A 23,434-nucleotide genomic window follows, 5' to 3' on the forward strand; every position below is an offset into this window, starting at 1 on the left:
GGAACTTTAAACAGTAGTTCTAACTCTGCTTACAAAAACCACTACCCTGACCACTTCAAACAGCTTGGTTGTGTTATTTCTGTCTATATATGGGTTGATTTCTTTTTAAATAGTGACAACACAGTGCTTGAACATTGAAGGACCGGACACACCCCGCTTCCCATCTCAAGGAGATAAGAAGGCTTCCCGAAAGATGGGACAACATTAAACCACACATGCACCTTGTGTAGCGACACCATAAAATGGATTTAAGCTATATCATTTTTGACCACAAGTAAGTTGAATGATTAGAGCAAATGAACTCACCCTCTCATTGCGTGTGTGTAGTGATAACAGGAAAAAAGCAGTTGTTGATGAGCCGATCGAACTAGTGCCACTCTGTTTTCGAAGCAAGGGGTAGTTGAAAATTCAATGGGCTAGAGGTCGTAATACACGATGGTGTCAACAAGGGCTATTACAAAACCAAACAGGCACCTCATCCATATTCCTCTATGGAATTTCTAACGAATGAGTACATCACAGATTTCCAACTGGTGTTCCGTGACATCTTTTTGAAGGTTCCGCATGATCAAACGCCATGGAACCCCTGGAAAAATTCCAGAACCCTTAGAAAGCTTTCGAAGAAAACTTTTTTGTTGCTGATATTCTCAAAGCTGTTCTTTGTTTAGAACTCTCTAACGAGATGCATTCGTTTAAAAATCCAGATCACACTAGAATGATTAACCTAGAGCAGCAGTTCTCAACCTTTTTTGACTCGCTGAGCCCTATCCAGTTTATAATTTCTGTAACGGAGCCCTGTTTTGTACATAATTTTTTTGGCAGAAAATCTTGTAGGCCTCTTATTTATTTATCAAATTTACTGATTTATACTATTTTTCTCAAGGTACCTGGGAGGTGCACACATAGCTTGGGGCTCTGCGGAGCACCGGTTGAGAACCCCTGCCCTAGAGAGAGTACAAGCATGTGAGCGAAGGATGAAAACAGTGACCTAAAGGGTGTGAAAGAGTGAACTAGACAGAGGCATATTTATGGTGTAAAGGGGGAGGGTTACTAATTTGTAGGAATCAGTTGTCTCAAGGAAACTAGACCAGAATGGGTAAAGGGCAGCAAAATTTGTATAGTGCCCATAGGTAATAAAACTATAAATCCACCTTGGGGTCCAATAAAATTATGTGGACCTCGTTAATTGGTTGAAATTCTGCATGGAAAAATGAGACATTTGCCAAAGCGGCACCTTTCTTTCATATCGAGCACAATTCAGGTCTATTGCCAAAGCGGCACCTTTCTTTCATATCGAGCACAACTCAGGTCTATTGCCAAAGCGGCACCTGATATTTATCATCGCACCTGACCTAACTACTGTGGAATGCCCCTAAGCACCAGAAAAGACTTTCTGGGCCAATACGTTAAAATGGCCCTTGGGTACTTTACTAAAGAATCAGGCCATATCTTCCTCTATCAATTAAGAAACAAAATGAGTGAAATAGCACTCAATGCTTGATAATTAAAACACTGTTCCATCGAAAAGCACCGGAAGCGCAGTTCTGTTTTGATTGAAAAACAACTATTGTGTAGTGGTGTCACACATCTCTTGTGATGTGAACATATATAAGAAGCATGGCCTTGAATGCATGTGCATTTGTCTTCATGTCCAAGGTTAGGCACATTTCTTATAACCAAGATCAACGCGTTCTCTCGCATATTGATAAATAATAGCATTACACATTGGAGCCCCTGCTGCCATCTATGAAATTTAAAAATACTAAACATATCAGCTTGCTTAAGAAAAATCCTGCTACAGCTTGGCTGAATAAAATTTGTTTCGGTGGTACCCCAAGGATCCTTTATATTTCCCACATAGTGGACACATTCTCTATAATTTCATCTGCACAGACTTGTTTCTCTGGCTCAAAAAAATTTTTGATATCTGTGCGGAATGAAAAAATAACATGCTGTATACCTTTTTATACACAACATAGTGAATTTTTTTTCTGCGCAGAAAAAACTTGGTGTACATGAAAGCATTCTGAGCAATGTTCGCCAATACCTATTTAGATGTGTGATTCGGGAATCAATTTTTGTTTTTAATAACACTCTTAGTCGTCAGACGATATACGCCCATATTTTGGTAAACACTGAAAAACAGTGCCTTTCTCAGTTACTTGTCCATTTGGCGCAGCAATCAAAAACTGGTCACCAGTCTCAATCATAACAGTTGTGTTTTTATCTGACAGGTGGCAGAAGGGGTTCCAGTTTAATGATGTTTCACAATATAATTAATAAATCCTGTATTGCACAGTTATTTTCTAGAAGGCATATTTTGGCTGATAAAATTTTATTTCTACCCGTTTTTTGGTAATTGACAAAAGTAACTAAGAAAGACTTTTTCATAGCGTTTACAAAATATGGATGTTTAAAGTCTGAGAATCCAGTGTTATCCGAAAAAAACAATTTTGAAGGATAATTTCACTTCTTTCTCCCCATAGTTTTAAGAGGCAAATTTGCAAATAGAAGAGTATTTTTTTTTGATGGAAAAACAAAAAAGTAACTCTAATAAAAAAAATTACCCAAAATTTTTGTTGGAGTATTTTCACTCCAAAAAAAAAAAATTTGGGGGAGTAAAATTTTTTTCAAATTCCTGAATTATGCATTAGATTTGTATTGACAAACGCCACTGAGAATGTTTCTGTGTACACAGAGATTTTGCTGGGCAGAAAAAAAAAATTCACTATGTGTATCAAAGTTATAGCATGGCATTTTTCATTCCTTACAGATATCAGAATTCTGTGTGCAGAGAAACAAGTCTGTGCAGGTGATAAAAAATTTTCTCGTTCTATGAGCACCCCTGCCCAAGATCTTTTGTGAAGGGGGGGCTCTATATAGTTAATTTGTAGCGTAAAAAATAAAAGTAATGAGATTTGTCCCAGACCCCCGTGCCAGTCCTACCTTTGTGGGGGTTCACAGCACTTACATTGAGAACAACAGATGGTTGATTTGGTACTCGGGGATATTCTTGGACAATTGAAATGAACACTCCATGATTCACTGATTAGCATCAAGATCATTTCAGTTAAAGCATATGACACAGTTCTTGTATGGGAGCTACTATTTGGGTGATGGATACAATCAAAGCTCTTGATTCGTGAATATGCCTTCCAATAAAGTCTGACAAGGTTCCAACCTCAAGTTCAATCGGGCACAGCATGGAGACCCATGACCACCAAATCCTGCAGTAGGGCCCATAGCCTGAGATATTTGGGTTCCCCCCCCCCCCCCCGGCCACAAATTTTGTTCAGAGGGGGACCAAAGTGATGAACAGATTTGGCCATCTTTTCCAGCATTTTCTCACATTTTGGGGAAGGGGGAACCAGAACCACCTCTATGGCCTTGGGTCTCCCTGAGGTTAGACTCTTCCAAGGGCTCCTCTATTATGAACTTATAGTAAGAAAACAAAAATCATGAGATAATCGTCTCAGGGGCCCATGCGGAGACGTGATGAGCAGTGCCGTCTTAACGCATGGGCCCACCCGGGGCCTCACAAAAATAAGATCCGGTTGAAATTTTCTAGGATTTACCAGGTAGGGCCTCCGAAAAACCACTTGGCCCTGGGGCCCACGATACTCTTAAGACAGCCCTAGTGATGAGATGGCAGTAGTGACCCTTTTTTTATAAATATTCAAAAATTTGTTTGATTTTTTTTCTCATTATCATCAAGGGTTCCGCAGAACAGCCTTACAGCTATCGGGTTCCACCTGAAACTCAACCTAACATGTCGGAAAACCCTAGAGCATATGTAGAAATGTGCATGTTGTGAAAATGAATTTTGCTTCTCAGGAGGGCTTGTTACATATTAAACTAGTGTTGCCATCTGTCTTTTGAAATTTTAAGCAGACAACTTGTCACCAAGGACTGCAAGAGGCTTGCCGTGCATCTGCATTACCTTACTGAACATTAGCAAGATGGGTGAACGCCTCCAGAAGGGAATGCGAAAATGTATGTGGCTCTCTCTTCGCACTTCCAGAGATTAGGTAGTGCCAACAATATCCAAAGGCTTCTGTATTGCTGGGAGCATGTGGTGCGCAACACTAGTGGTAAAATTGATGGCCTGTAAAACTTATATAGAACCTTGTATATACACTCATGTCCATAAATTAAGGATAATGCCAGCTCCGGCAAATAAAGGTTCAGAAACAAAACAAACGTTACTTATTCATAAAGCCCATTTATTAAACACAAGATAAAGAACAAAAACGATGGTGTATGTATTATACCATTCATAAAAACTACGATTTTCGCTCCCTGGAGCAATTGTAAAAAATATCTCCTTTACAAAAACTTACTATTACATGGTTGGTATGATGGTTAATACATTGTATGTTTCCCATATGATGAAATACAGTCCGTACAACGCCTAGGCATGCTGAGTATCAAATTATCGATCTGATCTTGGGGAAGATCACTCCACTCAGCAAGCAATGCTCTCCGAAGTTCCGGTACACATGTAGGAGGTGGTTGACGGGCTGCAACTCATCGGCCAAGCATGTCCCACACATCCTCTATCGGATTCAAGTCAGGTGAGAATGCTGGCCATTCCATACAGGTTATATCCTCAGATTCAAGGCATTCGTTTACGATGTTTGCTCGGTGAGGACGGGCGTTGTCATCCATAAACACAAATTCTGCGCCCATGGCAACCCTAAACAAACGTACATGTTGTTCCAGAATGATGTCCCGATAAATTTGGGCTTTCGTGGTTCCGGTTTGAACATGCAGATCTGTTCTGGAACCCAGTATAATTCCACCCCAAACGAGCAATGCTGCACCACCATAACGGTGTCGTTCAATGATGTTGTCTTGGTGGTAACGGGTACCTGGCGTTCTCCCTATGAAAGTCCGACGTGAATCAGACTGCAAGCTAAACCTGGACTCGTCGGAAAACATCACACAGGCCCACTGTGACGATGTCCACATTGCATGTTCTCTACTCCAGGCTAATCGCTGCCGACAGTGAGTTGCCGTGAGCGGAACACATCTGACAGGCCTGCGAGCATATAGACCAATATCTCCCAAACGTCTGTACACGGTTTGCCTTGAAACTGCCCGTGGTTGCAGATAGCTGACGAGACAGGTCGGATGCTGTGCTCTGTCTGCTTCTTTTGGCAGTTACTGCCAAATACCGGTCTTCATTCGGCGTTGTTACTCGGGGGCGACCTGTACTGTAACGTCTACTGACATTTCCGTTATCTTGGAATCGTTGCCAAAGCCTAGAGATGACACTTTGGGCAATTCCAAGTTCCTCGGATACTTCCATCTGAGTATGCCCACATTCCATAATTCTACCACGTAAAAAATCATCCACATGCGTCCTCTGTGTCATAACTATTCGCTTATGGCAATGAGCGCCTTACAGAACTCTTGCGAACAATTTTACTTCTTTGCCACCATTCCTTATATACCCCCCTCCTACACTCTCGTCATTGTGACGTACTATCGGCATCATCTGGTGGCTTCTTGAAATTTGCATATCATTCTTGCAGATGTGTGTGATAATTCTACAGGTGAAATTTTTACTTTAGATTTCGATTTCTGTGTGATTCTGAATTATCCTTAATTTATGGACATGAGTGTATAACATACATTGCGGGTAATGGTCAAATTAGTCAAAATTTTCAACAGGATTGTATAGTAAGGACCACGAGTCATTAATACACCATCAATCAACTGTTAAACACCAGTATCATGTAATAAGGGCCAATTCTAGGTTGTGGTGCCGCAATAAATGGAATAACTAATAATTTACCTCCAGGGGTCATGAATTTGAATGCAACATATTTAAAAAGAAGTACGATAAACAGTGTGATAAATCAAGAAGCTATCCATATACTTAGATAAGAAAACCATAATCTTTTTTACGGGCAGTGTATTGTATAGTATTAATTATGTTCCCCCCCCCCCCATGTGATATATACTCTTGTACGTACATAGTTGCTGTATTTTGGTTATATTTGACATCCATATTTTTTTAGCCACCTTGTTGTGCATTTTCTTTTTTGTGGCGTTTGTGTTTGCATTTGTATGAAAACGAAAGTCCAAATTAGAATTAAATTTAAAAGTTTTCGGTTTTTTTGGCAGACGTGAAGTAGTTTTTGCCTTTTGATGTTTCGTTCGCACGAGTGGCAAACATTTTCAAGAATTATGTAGTGGCGGGCAAAAGGCTACTACTTACGCCTTCTTCCTGCTTGAGTCGCACTGCTTTATCGGGATTGGTCTATTGAACCAGATTTTCCCCATTGGCCGAAGTTGTTCCTAAGGGCTCTGGATGATACTTGGGTTTGGATCTCATTTTTAAAATGGGAAACCAAGCACTGTTGATTTTCATCCTCTTTTCCAGGTAAATTCTTTGAGAACATTTCCCCTCCCCAAAAGCAGGGTTTTTTTTATGATCATAGTCGAAATTCAGGAGGTTTGGCAACAAGAAAGATTTGTGCAAGAAATCCACATTATATGAAAAAAAAATTGACACATATACTCAAAGTAACAAAATATTTTTTTTTTTTACTAAGTCTTGATGACACGAATCCAATGTATAAAAAAAACAATCATAACATAAATGCATTTGTCACACCCACGATTTAATACTTGTTACATTTCCATTTTTTTTAAGGGCGTGAAAATATTCAATTGACAAAGGAAATAGAAAATACTGTTCGATTCTTAAGGACTAAAACTTGCCTATACACATATTTACACGATTCCAAAGAGATAGGATTAAATGCTTTCGCCATTGCGACGAATACAAAATTTGCATAGATTATTCGTGATGGAAAGGGAAAAAAAACCTTCCTTTGAAAAGAATGAAAACGATTTCTTAAATTAAAACCTTGGCTATAACACATACATAAAAATTCAAGTGGAAACAACAAAAACTACACACACACACAATATTTACATATATTAAACAAGTTGATCCTGCATATTGCACAAAAAAAATGTCACAACGTCAGTGTTCAATTTTCTCTTTTATGAACAGCGACGTTCACACCAAAGCTTGATAAATCGCAACAAAAATTTAGATGCTGACAAAATTTCTTTGAATCGAAGCACGATTTTTTTTTTTTTTCAGAAGTCCAAAACAATGTTGTTTTTCAATGTTTTCTCGGCTCAATGACCCTCACAATGTCGGAAGAGACATTATGAAATTAGAAAATTTTGTCATCTTCAGAAGATTTTAGATACCAATACAATGATTTTCTGTTTGCTATAGTGACCTAGGATTTGTCAAGCCCTGGTTTAGACATAAAAATATCTTTGTTTATAACATTTGAATTCCAACGGAGTAGTACTCAGCAATGAAACATGTTAATGAGGTTTCTGAAACTTATGGTTAGCATTACAAATTCAAAAGCTAAATATCACTGTACACAATTCCAGTATATTATCAGTCATCAACTTGCAACCTCTAACAGGCTCTCAACTAAATCTGAATCTCATGCTAATGTATAACCTGTAACTAAGACATGAGTTACTTTACTATAAGTACAGTCCCGATAATCTGGGTCAATTGAGCTTGTAACATACTAAGGCGAGCGAAAACTCTGAATAAGTGAACATTCCTATCCTACAACGAATATATCAAGATACTCTGCACAGGGTGTCCCAGGACTTTACTTCCAGAATGAGAGGGATGATAGTACACCTTAAGACAATATATATATATTTTCAATAGAACCCAGGACGACAACCCACTTATTTCGGGGGGTACACCTCAAATCAGCCCACGTTAGAAATCGCCAAAATATTTTCTTTTTGCTCCAATGGTTATTTTACTATCACTTCCCTCTCCTTATTTTGCAGCAGGCATCTTAGATTGCAAGAATTGAAAAAAAAAGTCATTAGCAACTTTGAGTTTGATTGCAAAATGTGTTTGCTTTAACATATACTATCATCGAGGCAGTAGAATTGTAGGACACCCCGTATAGTGAAATCAAAAAGACAAACACTTTCAACACACACATATTCTTTCCCGCATACAAATACAGATAGGTGCAAAAACTTGTTGCACTATTATGGACCTTCATACCTTTCTCTCACAGGGTAGAGTAACCCGAAACAATTCCATGAATCATTGGGTTGGGAGCAACATTCCCAAAAAATTCTAGCTCTTACATAATAAGAGTTTACACATGAGCAATGATGAAATTTAGCATTCAGTCCTTAAGAGTGACAAGTATAGTAATATGTTAGTTTTTGCAGAAATTCTTGTCAAAGTTCCAAACAATGCCACAACTAGTGATTTTTTTTCAAAATTTTATACTAAAAATAAATGTTTTTTTGTTAGCTATCGCCAATTAAAGCAAATCCACAGATAATCCCCCTAACAGTGGGTTAAAAGTACCTGTCATTACTCAAATCAAATGATGACAACAAAAAAATCATCATCGGGCCAAAATTAGAACACAGACAAAAGTCCCTATAGCCGTGAATGGTTGGGGAGCATGATTTTGGTGATATCAATTCCTATACATGCATATTCATTAGATCAGTCAGCTTCCATACTACAACTTGTAGGGCCCTCCTGAAAAATTTGTGATTCTTTGCAATAACAGGCAAAATTTAGAAGATGTAAGAATTTTTCTGGAGCCTCCCAGAAAATCTGAGAATTGGCAGCTATGGCATTGGCACCTTTGTCAATCGTTGAGATCTTGCATGCATAGCAAATTAACATCAATTACACTGGACTGGTAGAAAGACCCATTGCATTTTCTCGGTCTGAGGGCCTAGAAAGCAGTCAAGATGGCTATATAAATGGTGTTGAACATTATGTCTAGAATATTTCTGTGAAAATCTCTAAAATCACTTCCGCATCAAGGTGAATTGAACGCTCTGTCACCTCAGATTACCAGGGCTCTACTATTACAGACAAGAGATATTTTATCATATCAATACTTTGATAATACTTCTTACATTTTTAATACATTAAATTAAAAACATAACACAACAAAAACAAAATAATCTACACAATAAAGGAAGAGGAACGGGAAAAACACATACAAATCTCAATATTAAATAAAAAAGTAATTGTATTCAATGCCGCAAATACAATAGAAAAGTGATTCATTAGAGAGATCGATTTGTACTTGAAATGAATTATAGTCATAACAATCCTGATAATCCAAAAAACTACAATGGCAATATAACAGCTAAATATCCGTAAGTAGAACTCTGTAGAAATAGAATTATACACACATAACAAAGCATCTAGCAATATAAATTTCAATTCAAGAAAATCTATATACAACCCTCACTTCATCAATGTTTCTTTTCTCCCTCTTTCGCTTCTAGGCGTATGTATATAAATGCATATAAATTTCAACAAATCTCAACAGATCTCATGAATGAAAAAATGCTGATTTCAAACTTCATATAAATCGGATACGGCTGATGTAAATGCAAACTATTTCTCAGTCACGAGGCTGTTCTATGATTGCAAATATATGAGCTGCCAGAAATTATGCTAGCTGCCCTCGATTAACACATGCTATGTTACACACCTCAGTGAACACAATGGTGCTTCGCAATTTGCCACTAACTCTTAGCAAAAAAAATTAGTCAAATTTTGGGTCCACAGGTCAATTTACAGAAAACACACTCCTAGAAAAATTCATAGTAAAATAATTCACAGATGGAAAATCACATCTGGGAAAATCCACGATAACAGTTCCTCATTAGTGGGTGAGTGAATGTGTGAGCAACCAAATAAGTGCATGAATTTGTGACCCTCCATGAGTGGATGACTGACCATATGAGTGAATGAGTAAATAAATGTAGGAACGACTCACTCATTTGCTCACTCACCTGCTCCTCCTGTCACTTTGTCAATGAATTGCCTGTCCATGAATTATGCAGCTATAAGCAAGACAAATAATTACTTGATATTTTGGCAATGAATTTTCCACATACGATGCAAGCCTACCAGCAATTCTACCAGAGAAATTCAAGCATCACAAGACTTGAGTTGCAGATGTCAAATTTCGAAGCACCACTGATCATTCAAGTCTGAAATTTCATTATTGAGTAGTGATGAAAATTATATTTTGTACATAGGAGCCAGAGCACAATGATTATTTATTGCAAAACAAGTCGACAAACAATTTTCAGGTACATTGTGTTCAAACTATATAAAAAAAAGAACACACGAAACTCTAGAGCAGTGGTTCCTGGATAATATGCAGTGGGATTAGTCTTGGGATACAAGGCACGTGGATAAAAAAAAAAATTGAGTTGAAAGCAGTTATAGGCATCTCATTCTCAATCAGCATGAAAAGTCTCTTATGAATTTTTTTTTCTTTAGGTTGAAATGTAGTTTCCAAGGTTTCCAACCCAGGAAATGATGTAAGTGTCCAACTCACTCTAAGTAGCTGAAAAATGCCTTGGTAGATGTAACCAGTGACATAAGTACTGTGAGGAGTGTGTGAACTTATTTTTCGCTCTCCACTAAAATTTGCTATATTTGGCACTTATTCCAATTTCTATCTTGTCTCCTGAGTGGTACAGTGGTAAGATGCTTGTCTTCTGGCATGAAGGGTACCGTCAAAGGTCATGAGTTTGATCTGGGAGTAGGGAACATCGAAAACAAGATTTTAACCAACCAAGCCTGAGGCGACCACCACTAGATGATACTTTCAGTTTTCACCCAGCTACATCAGTAGGAAGTTGCCTTATGGCCGGAATTGGTGTGTAGTGAAATAGTATCCAATTATGCAGATTTCACAGGCATACATATGTCAAAGTTGCTATAAGGAATGCACTCTGTTGATGATGGGCATAGGCAGTGCTTGTGACTCAAGAAAGGTTGAAGACCCTTGTTCTAGCACATCCCGCAGATCTCCTAAATACCATCCTGCAAACTACTCGGAAGCCATTGCTCTAGTATCATTATTCTGTATACTTTCTTTCGAAGTAATATATAGATTAGTGATCTGATTATAACTGGTCAAAAACGTTTGGAACATTCAGTCAATCATGATTATTATATGTACTGTACATAGATGTTTGTAACAATACACATATTATACACATTTCTGACACTCATGTGCCAGCTCATAATTTTACACATATATTCAAAAGATTCATTCACAAACTTTTAGGTCGAGCTTTGGGGTGCCATCAAACATCACTTATGTTTTTACGGACAATGACTGGATTTCGATACAACTCCATACAATGAACTGGTTTAGTTCATGAATTCTTGTGTTGCCTCTAGGATGCTTGACGGCTAAAAGCAACTCTAATGAGTTGCCAAAATCATCAAGATAGTGAAGGGAGTCGGAAGAAAATCCAGTATTTGTCAGGAAAGTGTTTCCAACTCTTCAAGAGTTAGCTATGGGACATTTTCATTTCTTTCTCGTCATGTTGCCTTTGAGGTCCATTTCGAACGTTCCCAGTTGTCGTCTGAATCCTCCTCTGACTATCCTGGCATATTTAACAAACCCTTGTTTTGCATGCCATAATCATTCTCATGATTGACCAGTTACTGGGCGACAAAACTCAGAAATGTGAGATGGCAGCTCTAGCGTCATTTACATTTTTAAATAGCGACATTATCAAATTTCACATTGCACAAGGTCATCTAACTATACTACCGGCATGCACATACACGAATCCAGCATATCACATTCAATTTTTTGACACTCTGCTTTAAGCACCAATTCTTGCGATACATTTTATTATAGCAATTAACCAATCATTCATTATGCATTAGGCTTTATCATGTTACTCTCTCGATATATGATCAAGATATTGAATAAAGAGAAGAAATCAAACAGGAATATTAGTTTCAGAAACTAGTGGAATGTTGAATTTTGACATTTTCACAACATGAAATGCTCACAAACGTATCAAAAACAAGCATTCTTTTTTTAATTAGAAAACAATCATGGGCTTAAATTACCGATAGGTATACCTTTGTATACTTGATGACTTTGTTGTACAAATTACAAACATTGAACCTTTTGATACTACTAAAGTATTCACTGTGTCTTTAGAAAACAATGACTGAAGCAACTGATTGGAAACAGAAATCAAGAAAACAATAATCCGGCTAATCATAACTCGGTCGAAATGTTTAAACAAGGAGGCCACTCTCAAAGTATTATCTACGGCACAAGTCAAGGTTCCTGCTGCAAAATGCCATTTCGCTAGAGTGTTTCATTTTACAAGTAAATGAAAGATTGTATTCAATAAACAAAGTGTGTTTTCTCTACTGAGTAAAAAAAAAAAAAAAAAATTTTTTCAGTAAGAATGGCTCTCAAAGTGTGTCAGCTTCGTATATAGTCATTACTCAACAGACTCAAAACCTCAGCCTTGAACGTTCAAGGTTTTTTTCAGGAATGAGGGGTAATTTCAGTTTGAATATGATTTCTACACTGGAACACAAGGCTGCCAATGTGACATTGGAGAGGCCACATTTACACCAGTTGTTTGAGGAAAATTCTTTTTACCATTAAAATGAAACAGTTCTTTGTGAGGGGGGAACAGGCAAGCAACTTTTTGGATATAAACTCTTCTGGAATATATAATTTCTCCCCAAAAAAATTTTTTTTTTTTTCAATCACGGTCGAAATTCAGAGATATAAAAATTTATCAGATGTACACAACTATAATTTTCACATGTGTATGCCACTAGTAAATGGTCTTCTAGGGAAGGGAACCACAGATGTTCAAAGTTTGAGAACCACTAGATTAGTCCAATCATCACTATTTACAAAAAAGCCAGCAGGAACCCTGTTACACATGTGCTACAGTCAACTGCTCAAAGGAGTTAATTGTGTGATTAATGTGATATTCATGTGTGTGTGAGTTTGTAAAAATAAAACAATAATTTAAAATTGAATGACTTGACTCTGACACACAAACAAGTAGAAATCACATTATAAGTAATAAGCATGAATGAAATAAATTTTTCTGCCTTCTGCAAGAACGATATAGTAAGCAACTTACAAAAGAGTGAAATAAAAACGGGTTGAATAACTATGATCGGGAATCCACTAATGCCTTAAAATACAATCATTTAAGGTGTACTGTTTACCAAACGCTGCACAACAGAGTTAATTATAGCTCCACTGCAAGCATGAAAAAATGGAAGACTCAATGGTAGGACGGCAACATAAAGGTAGCGACACGACAGAAGAACACAAGGTCTACAAAAACACATCCACCACAATTTTCTAGACTAAACAATATATGGCAAAACAATATAATCAAACACTGTCTTTTTTTTTTAATGAACTTTTTTTCATTCAACATGGCACGCACACAAACAACATATATGTAAAAAAATTAAACCAACCTTACAAATTAATTAAAACAAAATCGTCCTGTACATTCTCTTTTATACATAGAAGTAGTCATGTTGTCAATGTTTGTTTTCCGAGTGAACTTCAACGTGAGCAAGGACATATGAACCAGGCTGAATTTGAGAAAAAGCTTCGGTTTTACAGTTCCAAGGTGGCAAAACGGTTTCCCCTTTTGTCCGTGATGGTACATATGTCATCTGCGGAAAAGTTTGCGGACAATGTGAGAGAGGCGAAGAAGCACGACTGCAACTACTCAGGGAATGTTGAGATGCTGGCATCAGGCTCTTGTCTTTCCCGATGAGTAGAGGTTCGAAGTATGGCGTGTGCTCCGAATCCTCGTGCGGAGTCATAGTGCTGTACCCGTGATCACTATCCCCACCTGGTGGCCGCCGGTAGTTTGAATGCACTCGATAGGGTGAGACAATCAGGTTATCATCATCATGAGGACCTTGGCATGCTGGACAAGGAGGTGAAGCTGAAAAATATAAATAATTGCTTTGAATTCATAAGTTTGAATATAATCTTATTCACGTTTAACTCATTTACCTCCTACTTCTACTTTTGCTACCTGTCTGATTTACCTGTAGATTGATAAAAAAAAGTAGGTTTTTAAGCATTGTAAAATGTAAGTGGCACCACAGGAAACTTACCAATTACAGATGTAAATTAAAATATAAAATTATGATTCTTACGTGGAAGAATAGGTTCATGGAAGATATCGGGCTCATCTGGCTCATTGTCTAGCTGAGCCATTCTCAAATTCGTGTCAGGCACAGATACAGTGTGGTGAGTAACCATGCCCCGTCTCACATGATTTCTGTAGCAATAAACCACCAGAGCCATCGCAACAAACAGCACCATGAAACCTCCTGCAACAGGTCCAACTGGGCTTCGGAAGATCAAAAACTGTTCAGCAGGAAGGCCTTCTGGAAATATAAAAGTGTAAAATACGTCATGTGTTGAAATACATTTTTTTAAATCTTACAAAATAGTTTTCTTCGGCAATTATTAAAACGCTCCCATGAATATGTATTTATCATACACTACATAAAAAAAATAAAATTCAGTTTTCAGCCACTGAGCAAAAATTTCAAGCAATCAGGATATGATTAAAACTTGGTACGATCAATGTAAATGTGCATGTATCGATCACTGTGTTTCCACGAAACTTGACATTTAAAGTACCATGTCAGTCATTGGTGCTCATAGTTGAGGGTAGATTACATTACCAGTCATTACTCAGGAAATGGACATCCCCGCAACTATGCACCAAACAAAAGATTTTTTGAGTGTGACAGTTTTCTCAATTCAATTAATCAAGGAAAGAAACCTTTATTTGGATGTTATGCTGAAGTGAACTCTGAAGAAAGAGTCTTCTGATCTCTGCTAGAAATCCAATCCCGATCCTCTTGCAATCCGGGTGAGTATGCGACCATATACACAGCACAGCTAGACATCTGACCTTTACACGCTGTGGTTTGACATGCTAAAGTATATACTAAGCAGCCTCCTTCTTATTTATGAAATATGGTAGTGTAAATTGCCTCGATTGCGAGAGGATCAGAGTTTAATTCCTGGCAAAGACCAGAAGACTTTTTTTTCTGAGTTCACTGTTCTATCAGCATAATATCCAGAAGAAATATTTTTCATTCTACACAGCTTACTGATGATCTTTTATTCCTTGTCTCCATCAAGTGAAAATTTCATTAACAAATGCAGGTTTGGTCATTTTCTGCACAACAGAGCTAAAAAAATACATTCAGTAAAAATGCTTGACACTCCCACGGTAGGTAGGGGTTATTATCAATGATCTTTGTAGATTATTCATGCAGCAATTTTTTAGGTCATTATGAAAAAATTGGATCAAAGACCTGCGAAATATTTTTTCAGGTGGTTCAATGAAATAATTATATTTGAATGAATCATCAAAGAATTTAATGCAGTGTCATTTATATCTGCAGAATTTTTTCTCGACTTGAGATGATTAATTTTTACGAAGAAAAAAAACTAACATATCTCTAGAACTTGAACAAAAGTAAATGAAGAAAATTCTTGTTTACCCACCAACAATTTCATCGGCATATGGAGTTCTAGCTCCAAGAACACCACCAAAGCATTTCCTCTGTTCGGTGCAGAATTTATTTTGGAGCAAAGTAATTCCATCAGAGTCTAACTGACACCACTCGCAGCCAAGGATACCAAAACAATCACTAAAAGACATCATTTAAAATGAGAGGATAATGCACAGGACACCATAATTGAGTGTTTTATTTTTTGGACGAGATAACTTAAAATTCATTGCCAAATTACAACAGACAATGCATTTGTCAGAAGTCTGTCCAGACATTTATTCCACTGTAATTAGTAACATTAAAAAAAACACTAACTTTAATAACATAGAAAAAAAGGGTTACCTGAGAGTTGATCTATGATTGCAATGATATTCATAACATGGTTGAAGGGATTCGACAAGAACACTGTCAACCAGCGGCAGATTTGGTTCCTCAGGAAAAGACATACATGTCGGATATCTGCGCAGGAAAAACAAAATGGTGACTGGCTTTAATTTTACATCAATAGTATCCCAAAAAATAATTTAAAAGATCGAAAAGTTGATATGCTAACTGCACAGGAACTTACTGATTCATCCCCACAAAATAAATATGAACACTAACAAACAACACATAATTTAAGCCTGAGGTGCGCATGCTACTTTTGAGCAAATGCAACCAATAAGCATATTGGTAGCACTCGAGCAAATGTTGCCAATAAGCTTATTGGTTGCCAAGTAACATGTGTATCTTGAGCCTTACTGTGTGTGTAAAATTTAGAATGAAAAGTTTTTTTAAAAACATGATTGCCTTATCTGAAAAATATGTCAGCTGGTATTTTTGTAGAACACAAAGAAAAAAATTTTAACCCTTTCAGAAGAAACTACAGTACATAAGAAGTGAACATGAAAATAATGTGTGATACAGAAACATACCTGTTATTCTCATCTATAAGATCACCAGTACATGAATCGATTTCCAGAGGACACTCACAGGGGCATTCACAGTCAGTTGGCTCCATGCGGTGGCAGTTGAGGCACAACCTATTCGTCTGTACAAAGTAATAAAATGATTTGAGTAACAAGAAAACATTCATTTCAATGACAATATCAAACTCTCTTACAAGATGTAACTGAAGCAAGAATAAAAACTCCACATATTCCATTATACAGACTTAAAGGTAGCAGATAAATTTTTAACACCTACCACACTACAAGGACAGAATGCAGTAATTCCATCACAGGTTCGATTCACGATTCCAAGGAAGATATTTGTCCCGCGCAAGGCCATGATCTGTAAAGATTAGGGAATTTTTTGTTTCATTCAAAAAAAAAAAAGAATATGCCAAGCAGTCAGCAATGGGACAACCCAAATTTTTGTATTAAAATTTCCAACATCTCAAAGTGGTTTTGACATCAGTCTAATAGACTTGCTTTAAATTATACTTCAATTTTTTGATAATTTTATGTAATATTAATTAAAGGAATCATTTCAAGTATAAATTTTTTTATCATATGTTAACAAAGAGACAAGCAGAATATTTCATAACTATAATTATATACATATGAACACAAGATTGCATTATTCACTCAAGTTGACAAATGATCATACTAATTAAGATGTATATCAGGGATTATATTATCACTATTCAAGAAAATTACTGATTTTTGAGGCAATCTTATCAAAAATATCCTGAAATACTATTATAATTACCTGGTATTTCGTGCAGTGTTCTTTATGAACCTGATTAGTTAGTATACCATGAAGACTGGTGTTCAACTGTCAAAAGAAATAGGGAAATTCAATGAATTTTATTAATCTATACTTTTGTGTCTTCTATATACCCTCACACATTGGTTTAAAGATAATTTGTTCTGGATTGATATTTCTTAGATGAAACAGGATTTCCCATAGGTTTCTATGGAAATTATTTAGTCCATCTCAGGTAAGGCCCAAAATTTGACAAAGATTTTATAAAACAATAAGAAGCATTATAAAAATGATAAAATGATTGATTGAAAGCTGAGATGGAAAGCTTCAAGATTGGATGGAGGAGAATTCAATGAAAGATGAAGATCTTTTAATTTTTTCACTATGGTACACAGGAACTGTTATCAAAGATTCAAAAAAAAAAAAAAAAAACTCAACACAGCTAACAGAGAAATCAGATTTAAATTTTCTGGCAAATCAAGTTACAATTTCATGGAGCAGTGAAAAATGTGAGGTGTGTGTGCGTGAGCGACTATATGATTTATTAGTCGCAAATAACTACAGCTTGTCAAATGACACAAATTTATTAAAAATCCCAAAACTTCACAGCAAACTGTAATCCATGAATATTCTTTAAATTAATGTTTACTGCATTGCATAACTGAGAATTTTGTTAATTTTAATTCATCTATATCTTTGCCTAATTTAATTAATTTTGCTGCATATATATAGAAAAATGTATAAAATGAACATACCAGCGCTATAGGCAGCTGTAATATGCAGTGTAGTGGAAAAACATTGAAAAATATCATTTTATATATATATATGAAAAAAAGAAATTAATTATGTGAATGCTGGAAAATTCTTCTATATTTTCATTATTCATTTTTTGGCTTTCCAGTTCACATAATTAATTTGTTTTCTTTTTTCTCACTCACTCACTCACTCACTCACTCACTCACTCACTCACTCACTCACTCACACACACACACACACACACACACACACACACACACACAAAATGATATTTTTCAATATATATATATCTTTACTTATTTTAACTGGTAAAGAATTCCATCTAAAACAGATATCGTAGTGAATAAACTCCAGTAGTAAAAATGCTTTCACTAATAGTTATGGTTTTGATTTGAGCGCAAGATCTTCCATAAAGTCATCACATCTATCAATTGACTTACCTGATAATAGCGCTGGATAGTTCTATCAATAAAACTGTAGCAAACTTTCTTCTCTACAAATTCTTTGTGATTAAGAAGATCATTAGCCACGAGAGGTTCCTACAAATGAATATCCAACATTATTCAAGAACATATGCAAAAAAAGCAATAACAAATTTCATGTATTAATTATAGAAAGTAAGTTTTGGAAGAAGAAAAAAAACTTACTTTGTGAGTGATATGTTGCTGTTCAACAGGACCTTTTCCACTGGGTTCAATTAAATCTGGATGAGCAATAAGGTAACCACGGTCATCCAAGAGAAAACACCTATAACACAGAGATAACAAGATTTAAATTGTATTGATTCATATCTTGATATCATACCCCTCAATCCTTCATACATCATGAGAAATTTGAAAGTCTGAGACGAAAACAAGTCTAATGCAAACTTTTGAAAACAAATCATGTTAAAAAAATATATAGTTAATGGGAATTGTAATTAATGCTAATTAAAAATCTTTCTTCAATTACATTCACATTAAAGAACATTTAGAAGACATCACATATAAAAAAAGGTGAAACATGACCCAACATTGATCAACAGAAGCATTTAAAAAAATTTAAAATGCAAAAGGATCATTATTTTAGTGCTTACGTTATTTTTTGTTCCTTACAGACAGAGACCTTCTCTAAAAGTAGCTTGTAGAAATAGCCGAATGTGAAATCCATGCCCATGACTGCTGCTACATTATCTAAAGAATTATGCAATGCAGTTGGCCTGATTGCACAAAAAATGGAAAAAAAGGCTTGTAAAAATCCTAATGGTGCAACATTTTAAGATTATCGTATTGTTAAAACTGGCAATAAGTTTCTTGAAACGTTTTATAAAAATATATTTTGCATCAAAATAATTCAATAGTGATGTAAAGTGAAAAGTATTTATGCATATATACTTACTTTCCCTCATAAATGGTATGACTCAGAGTAACAACATAGCCCGCTCCTCCAATATCTAGATATGGAGCAGTGAGAATAATTTTTCCAGGGTGGTCTAGAGCTCTAGTATACCAATCTCTACGGGTTGGGTCGTACATTTTATCAATGAGTGTGGCTGGATATACCTGAAAGACTCCACTGGTCGTTGCAATGAACCTATAACAATGAGGAAAATAAGATATGTAAAAAGTTTTAAGTACAACATTTAACATTTCTGATGAATTGCAACATTCTTGTTACTTCAACTGAACAATGTCCTTTGAAGAAACACTCAAAAAGTATTGCTATTGCTTATGAGACAGTCTTTTTGTTTTGATCAGCATTTCCCTTACACAGATAATTTTAGACTTCTGCTAATATTCCTATCAATGAAGAAAAAATTATCTGATGAAACTAAATCCAGTTAATAGAAGGTCACATAAATTGAGGTTTTACTGCAATATAAAAGAAAATTCAAATTTTCATAGTCTTCCTAGGTAATAGTTTGAAAACTCCTGCAATATACATAAAAATATCACATATTTGTTCATATATGTTATTAAAACACAATCTCTTACCGTCTTACAATGTAGTTAGAAAATTCACTATCCTGAGCAGATTTTTCCCAAGTAGGGGTAATCCATGAAACTGCCAGAACATCACTTCGAACTCCAACCTGAAGATGAAAATTGTTAAAATATCATTCGAAAACAAAGGAGTTTATTAAGAAATCATGAATTCATATAAATTCTCACAAACACATTGGTTTATTGGTCAAATCATTTTTAAAGTCTGATGGTACAAAAGAACTAACCAACCCACCATTACAATTTTATATCTAAATCCATTGTAGATTTAAGTTCCCCACTGTTCATGCTAATTACTGAACAATACAGAAAAATAAATTCATAGGATAATTTGTGAAAAGAGTAAATAATTTTTTTAATCCTGTGTAGAGAGATAAGCATACCTTCAATCCAGGATTTGCAATTAGTTTTGTTGTGTCAGTTAAATATGCCATATAGCTTTGTACCATCTGCTTTGTTTCTTCTTCAACAAGGTATTTATATGGCGAAGTAAAACATGATGCTGACAAAAATAAGGCTGTTGTTCCTGTATAAGGACCAGACATAATTAAAAAACAATAATAAAAAATGTCATAAATTCCCCATAAACAAATTTAATGTAATTGTTTTTTGCATAAATATAATTAGTTTATGGATACATGTTCTGTGAAATGGGAGGAAAAAAATTTGCAAACCTAAAGATGAGAGCTGTTTCATATGCCTACAGATATTTGATGCTGGAAGCAAATCTAACCGATGATACATGAAATGCATAACCTCAGGCACAACTGTGTCTTTCAACATCTTATGCTCTTGCAGTGCACTCTCAGAAGCCATCACAATAACGAAAGGTGTATCATCAACCTGAAATAAAGATTTATTTTATTAAATTCATTAGTTTTATATTTCAATGGTGATGAAATCTATGAATCATTTTTATAATATTGAACAGTATTTAAAAAAATTAAGCAGTCACATAAATAAATCACTATAAAAAAGATTATCAAATCAATTTAGTTTATTCCAATTAATAAATAAATCATATTAAAAAAACACTAACAAATAAATGGGCACATACATTTCAAACTGAAAAATACTTTGTTTAAAACCATAGTTTCATTGATCTCAAGGATTTTGGGAAATAGAACAGCCTCTATTTATACACCACAACTCATTATAATGAACATTTAGATAGTTTGGGTCTCTGATTAGAATCCTTGTTAAAAATTCAACCAGCATTAGAACATAGCCAATGTAACCAGGTTACACTTCGAGTATATCATTTCATGTCTTGACAAGCTTACTATAATGGGAGGCTACTATATATCAAAATATATGAAAAATTATAAAAAGGGAGTAATCAATACTAAAATCATCAAAACACAGAATCTTCAAAAGAGAGATAAAAACATCTTACACGTCGCCATCTGTAGACAACAGACTTCCTAAACTCGTTTCCCACACGTGCATCAAAATTAAGCTCAAAAGAACTCTTGGAAGAATATATGAGACGCTCTTCTCCGCGAGGTTCACTATAATAAGGGAAATTCATGTGAAATTAATAAAAACAGGTGAAGAAAACAACTTATTATAAAACATTCTAACTACCAAAAGCATCATGAGTTATAATGCTAAACATGAAAATATAAGTTATAAAACATTCCAATTACTGAAATTCCCATGAGTAGGGAATATAATAGTAGTAAAGGCTAGAGATGAAATATTGGATCTTGCTCATAATGTTTTCAAAAACTATCATGAAAAAAACATAAGCAAAAATGCTTTAAACAGGAAATATTAATTAGCATTAGTAAGAGTTAGGCCAAGAAAATGGGTTGTACCAAACGGGTTGCACTGAAGCTATTCTCTTGATGTATTTCAACAAAAACCTTCATGTAAACTTCGCAAATGTTTCAAACATGTTTTTAGAAAACTAAAATTCATCATTAAAAAACCAAACATAACAAACAATATTCTTTATGAAGCTCACCTCATAATCTTCTTACATATATCACCAAAACCTGGCTTGTCTTCGAGATACCATATGTAAGTATGAACATGATGCCCATTTGCAAATGGTGAAAGGCTATATGAAGGATGAACTAGCGCAACACCTAATAAATAACAAAACCAACATAAATTGAACAAATTGTCTCCACTACTGTTGACACATAAGAAACATAGAATAAGTGTGGAAATTTAACACACAAATTTGAATCAAGGAATCTTGCCTGATTTTTCTATAACAAAAATGTAACTTGATTTCTGGTAATCATAATATGTTGAGAAATCTTCAGCTAGATCTGCCAAGGAGATGTCAACACCAGTAATGCCAACCAATTCATTTTGGTAATATACCTGCCTTGAGATCGCAACAACCATACCTGAAAATTTATCAAACACGATGAAGAAAAATTACCAAATTTTATATATATTTATATCAATGATTTTATGGGAAAAAAAGAATGACTTATGGAAGAAGAAAACAGTAATCACCTTTACTGACAGGGTCCCAAAGTGGAAGAGAGAAGAGTGGACCATCAGATAACTTATTAGGAAAGGCAGAAAATATGTCTCCAATCCGCTCAGCAAGGCCTTTGGAAGAGCTTATAGGAATCATCATCCCTCTCTGCAAAAAAATATAAATGTTCAGGCAAAATTTCATTACACAAATACTTGTATATCAAAACCAGTACAAAAAATATAGCAGTGGAATTATAACAAAATACAATGAAAATCCTATATAATGTGTTAGCTCCTAGCAATGGCCGCAGCTGAAAGCAATGTAGTCTGGGTCTTTTTACGATAAGAACAACAATTTTTATTGTGACTCAATACATCAAAATCTCGCTACCCACTTCTTTATACAGACACTGTTGTCTCATATTCAACTTCTTGATGCATAATGCCCTTCTGTCACTGCTCGAAGTAATGTTTTCAAACATGTTCCACACACAACAATATTAGGACTACTCTATGGTACACTACAGAGTATTAAGGCAAATCTAGAAAATTTGCTTCTCTATACCAAGCCAGAAACCTCTAAAATTGGCAACTTTTGCCTAGGTTTTTTTTCCTCTCAGGTCTTTTTTCTTCTGAGTATTAATTCCCATTCCCACATTGAGAGTTATGACAGTGAAACTGACCACAGCCCTGTGAAAGCTACACTTCACATATATAAAAAAATTAGTATACACACTACCTCAGCACTGAACTTGATTTCTCCTCTCTTGATAAATGAGCTTTTCTACTTTTCTAATAACTTTGATATTTTCGAAATGCAGTGAAACTCCTCTAAGCCGGCCACTCGACATTCAGCAAAAAAAAGTGGCTGTCTGTGGAGGTGACTGCCAAATAAGGGTTGTATGACAGAAAAAGCACATTTCAGGGGAAGGGACATCAAAATAACGGTTTTCAACATCACAAAAAATCTTACGCTCAATTTACTTACAATGCCCATAAAACAGATACATATACCCCCTCCATAATGGTATTTTTTCAAATATTGTTTAGAACAGCCTATAGTTAGTAATGCTAAACTTCTTTCGATACATCTATAACCTTAATTCCCCTCTATAACAATATTTTTTAGGAGGATTTT

The 23,434-nt window shown here is 35.5% G+C and overlaps 1 protein-coding gene across 1 annotated transcript in view; it reads right to left on the reverse strand.

Moving 5' to 3' along the window:
* Positions 1 to 12,607: 12,607 nt before the first annotated feature.
* Positions 12,608 to 23,434, reverse strand: part of LOC149088205 (VWFA and cache domain-containing protein 1) — a 31,990-nt gene continuing 21,163 nt past the window's right edge. Inside the window, exons 11-28 of the mRNA XM_089245523.1 lie at positions 22,330 to 22,462; positions 22,065 to 22,217; positions 21,824 to 21,947; positions 21,251 to 21,365; positions 20,529 to 20,697; positions 20,238 to 20,380; positions 19,846 to 19,943; positions 19,250 to 19,444; positions 18,948 to 19,070; positions 18,520 to 18,619; positions 18,313 to 18,411; positions 17,120 to 17,185; positions 16,613 to 16,699; positions 16,342 to 16,457; positions 15,770 to 15,886; positions 15,420 to 15,565; positions 14,048 to 14,281; positions 12,608 to 13,830 (exon numbers count right to left, since the gene is read on the reverse strand). Of these exons, the coding sequence (XP_089101649.1) occupies positions 13,415 to 13,830; positions 14,048 to 14,281; positions 15,420 to 15,565; positions 15,770 to 15,886; positions 16,342 to 16,457; positions 16,613 to 16,699; positions 17,120 to 17,185; positions 18,313 to 18,411; positions 18,520 to 18,619; positions 18,948 to 19,070; positions 19,250 to 19,444; positions 19,846 to 19,943; positions 20,238 to 20,380; positions 20,529 to 20,697; positions 21,251 to 21,365; positions 21,824 to 21,947; positions 22,065 to 22,217; positions 22,330 to 22,462 (2,634 nt within the window). The 3' untranslated portion in view covers positions 12,608 to 13,414. The remainder of the gene's footprint in view (positions 13,831 to 14,047; positions 14,282 to 15,419; positions 15,566 to 15,769; positions 15,887 to 16,341; positions 16,458 to 16,612; positions 16,700 to 17,119; positions 17,186 to 18,312; positions 18,412 to 18,519; positions 18,620 to 18,947; positions 19,071 to 19,249; positions 19,445 to 19,845; positions 19,944 to 20,237; positions 20,381 to 20,528; positions 20,698 to 21,250; positions 21,366 to 21,823; positions 21,948 to 22,064; positions 22,218 to 22,329; positions 22,463 to 23,434) is intronic.

The sequence above is a fragment of the Pholcus phalangioides genome, unplaced genomic scaffold (assembly GCF_987345545.1).
Source record: "Pholcus phalangioides strain wild (caught in Gottingen) unplaced genomic scaffold, Ppha-v1.0 ptg000003l_1, whole genome shotgun sequence".
NCBI classification, from domain to species: domain Eukaryota; kingdom Metazoa; phylum Arthropoda; class Arachnida; order Araneae; family Pholcidae; genus Pholcus; species Pholcus phalangioides.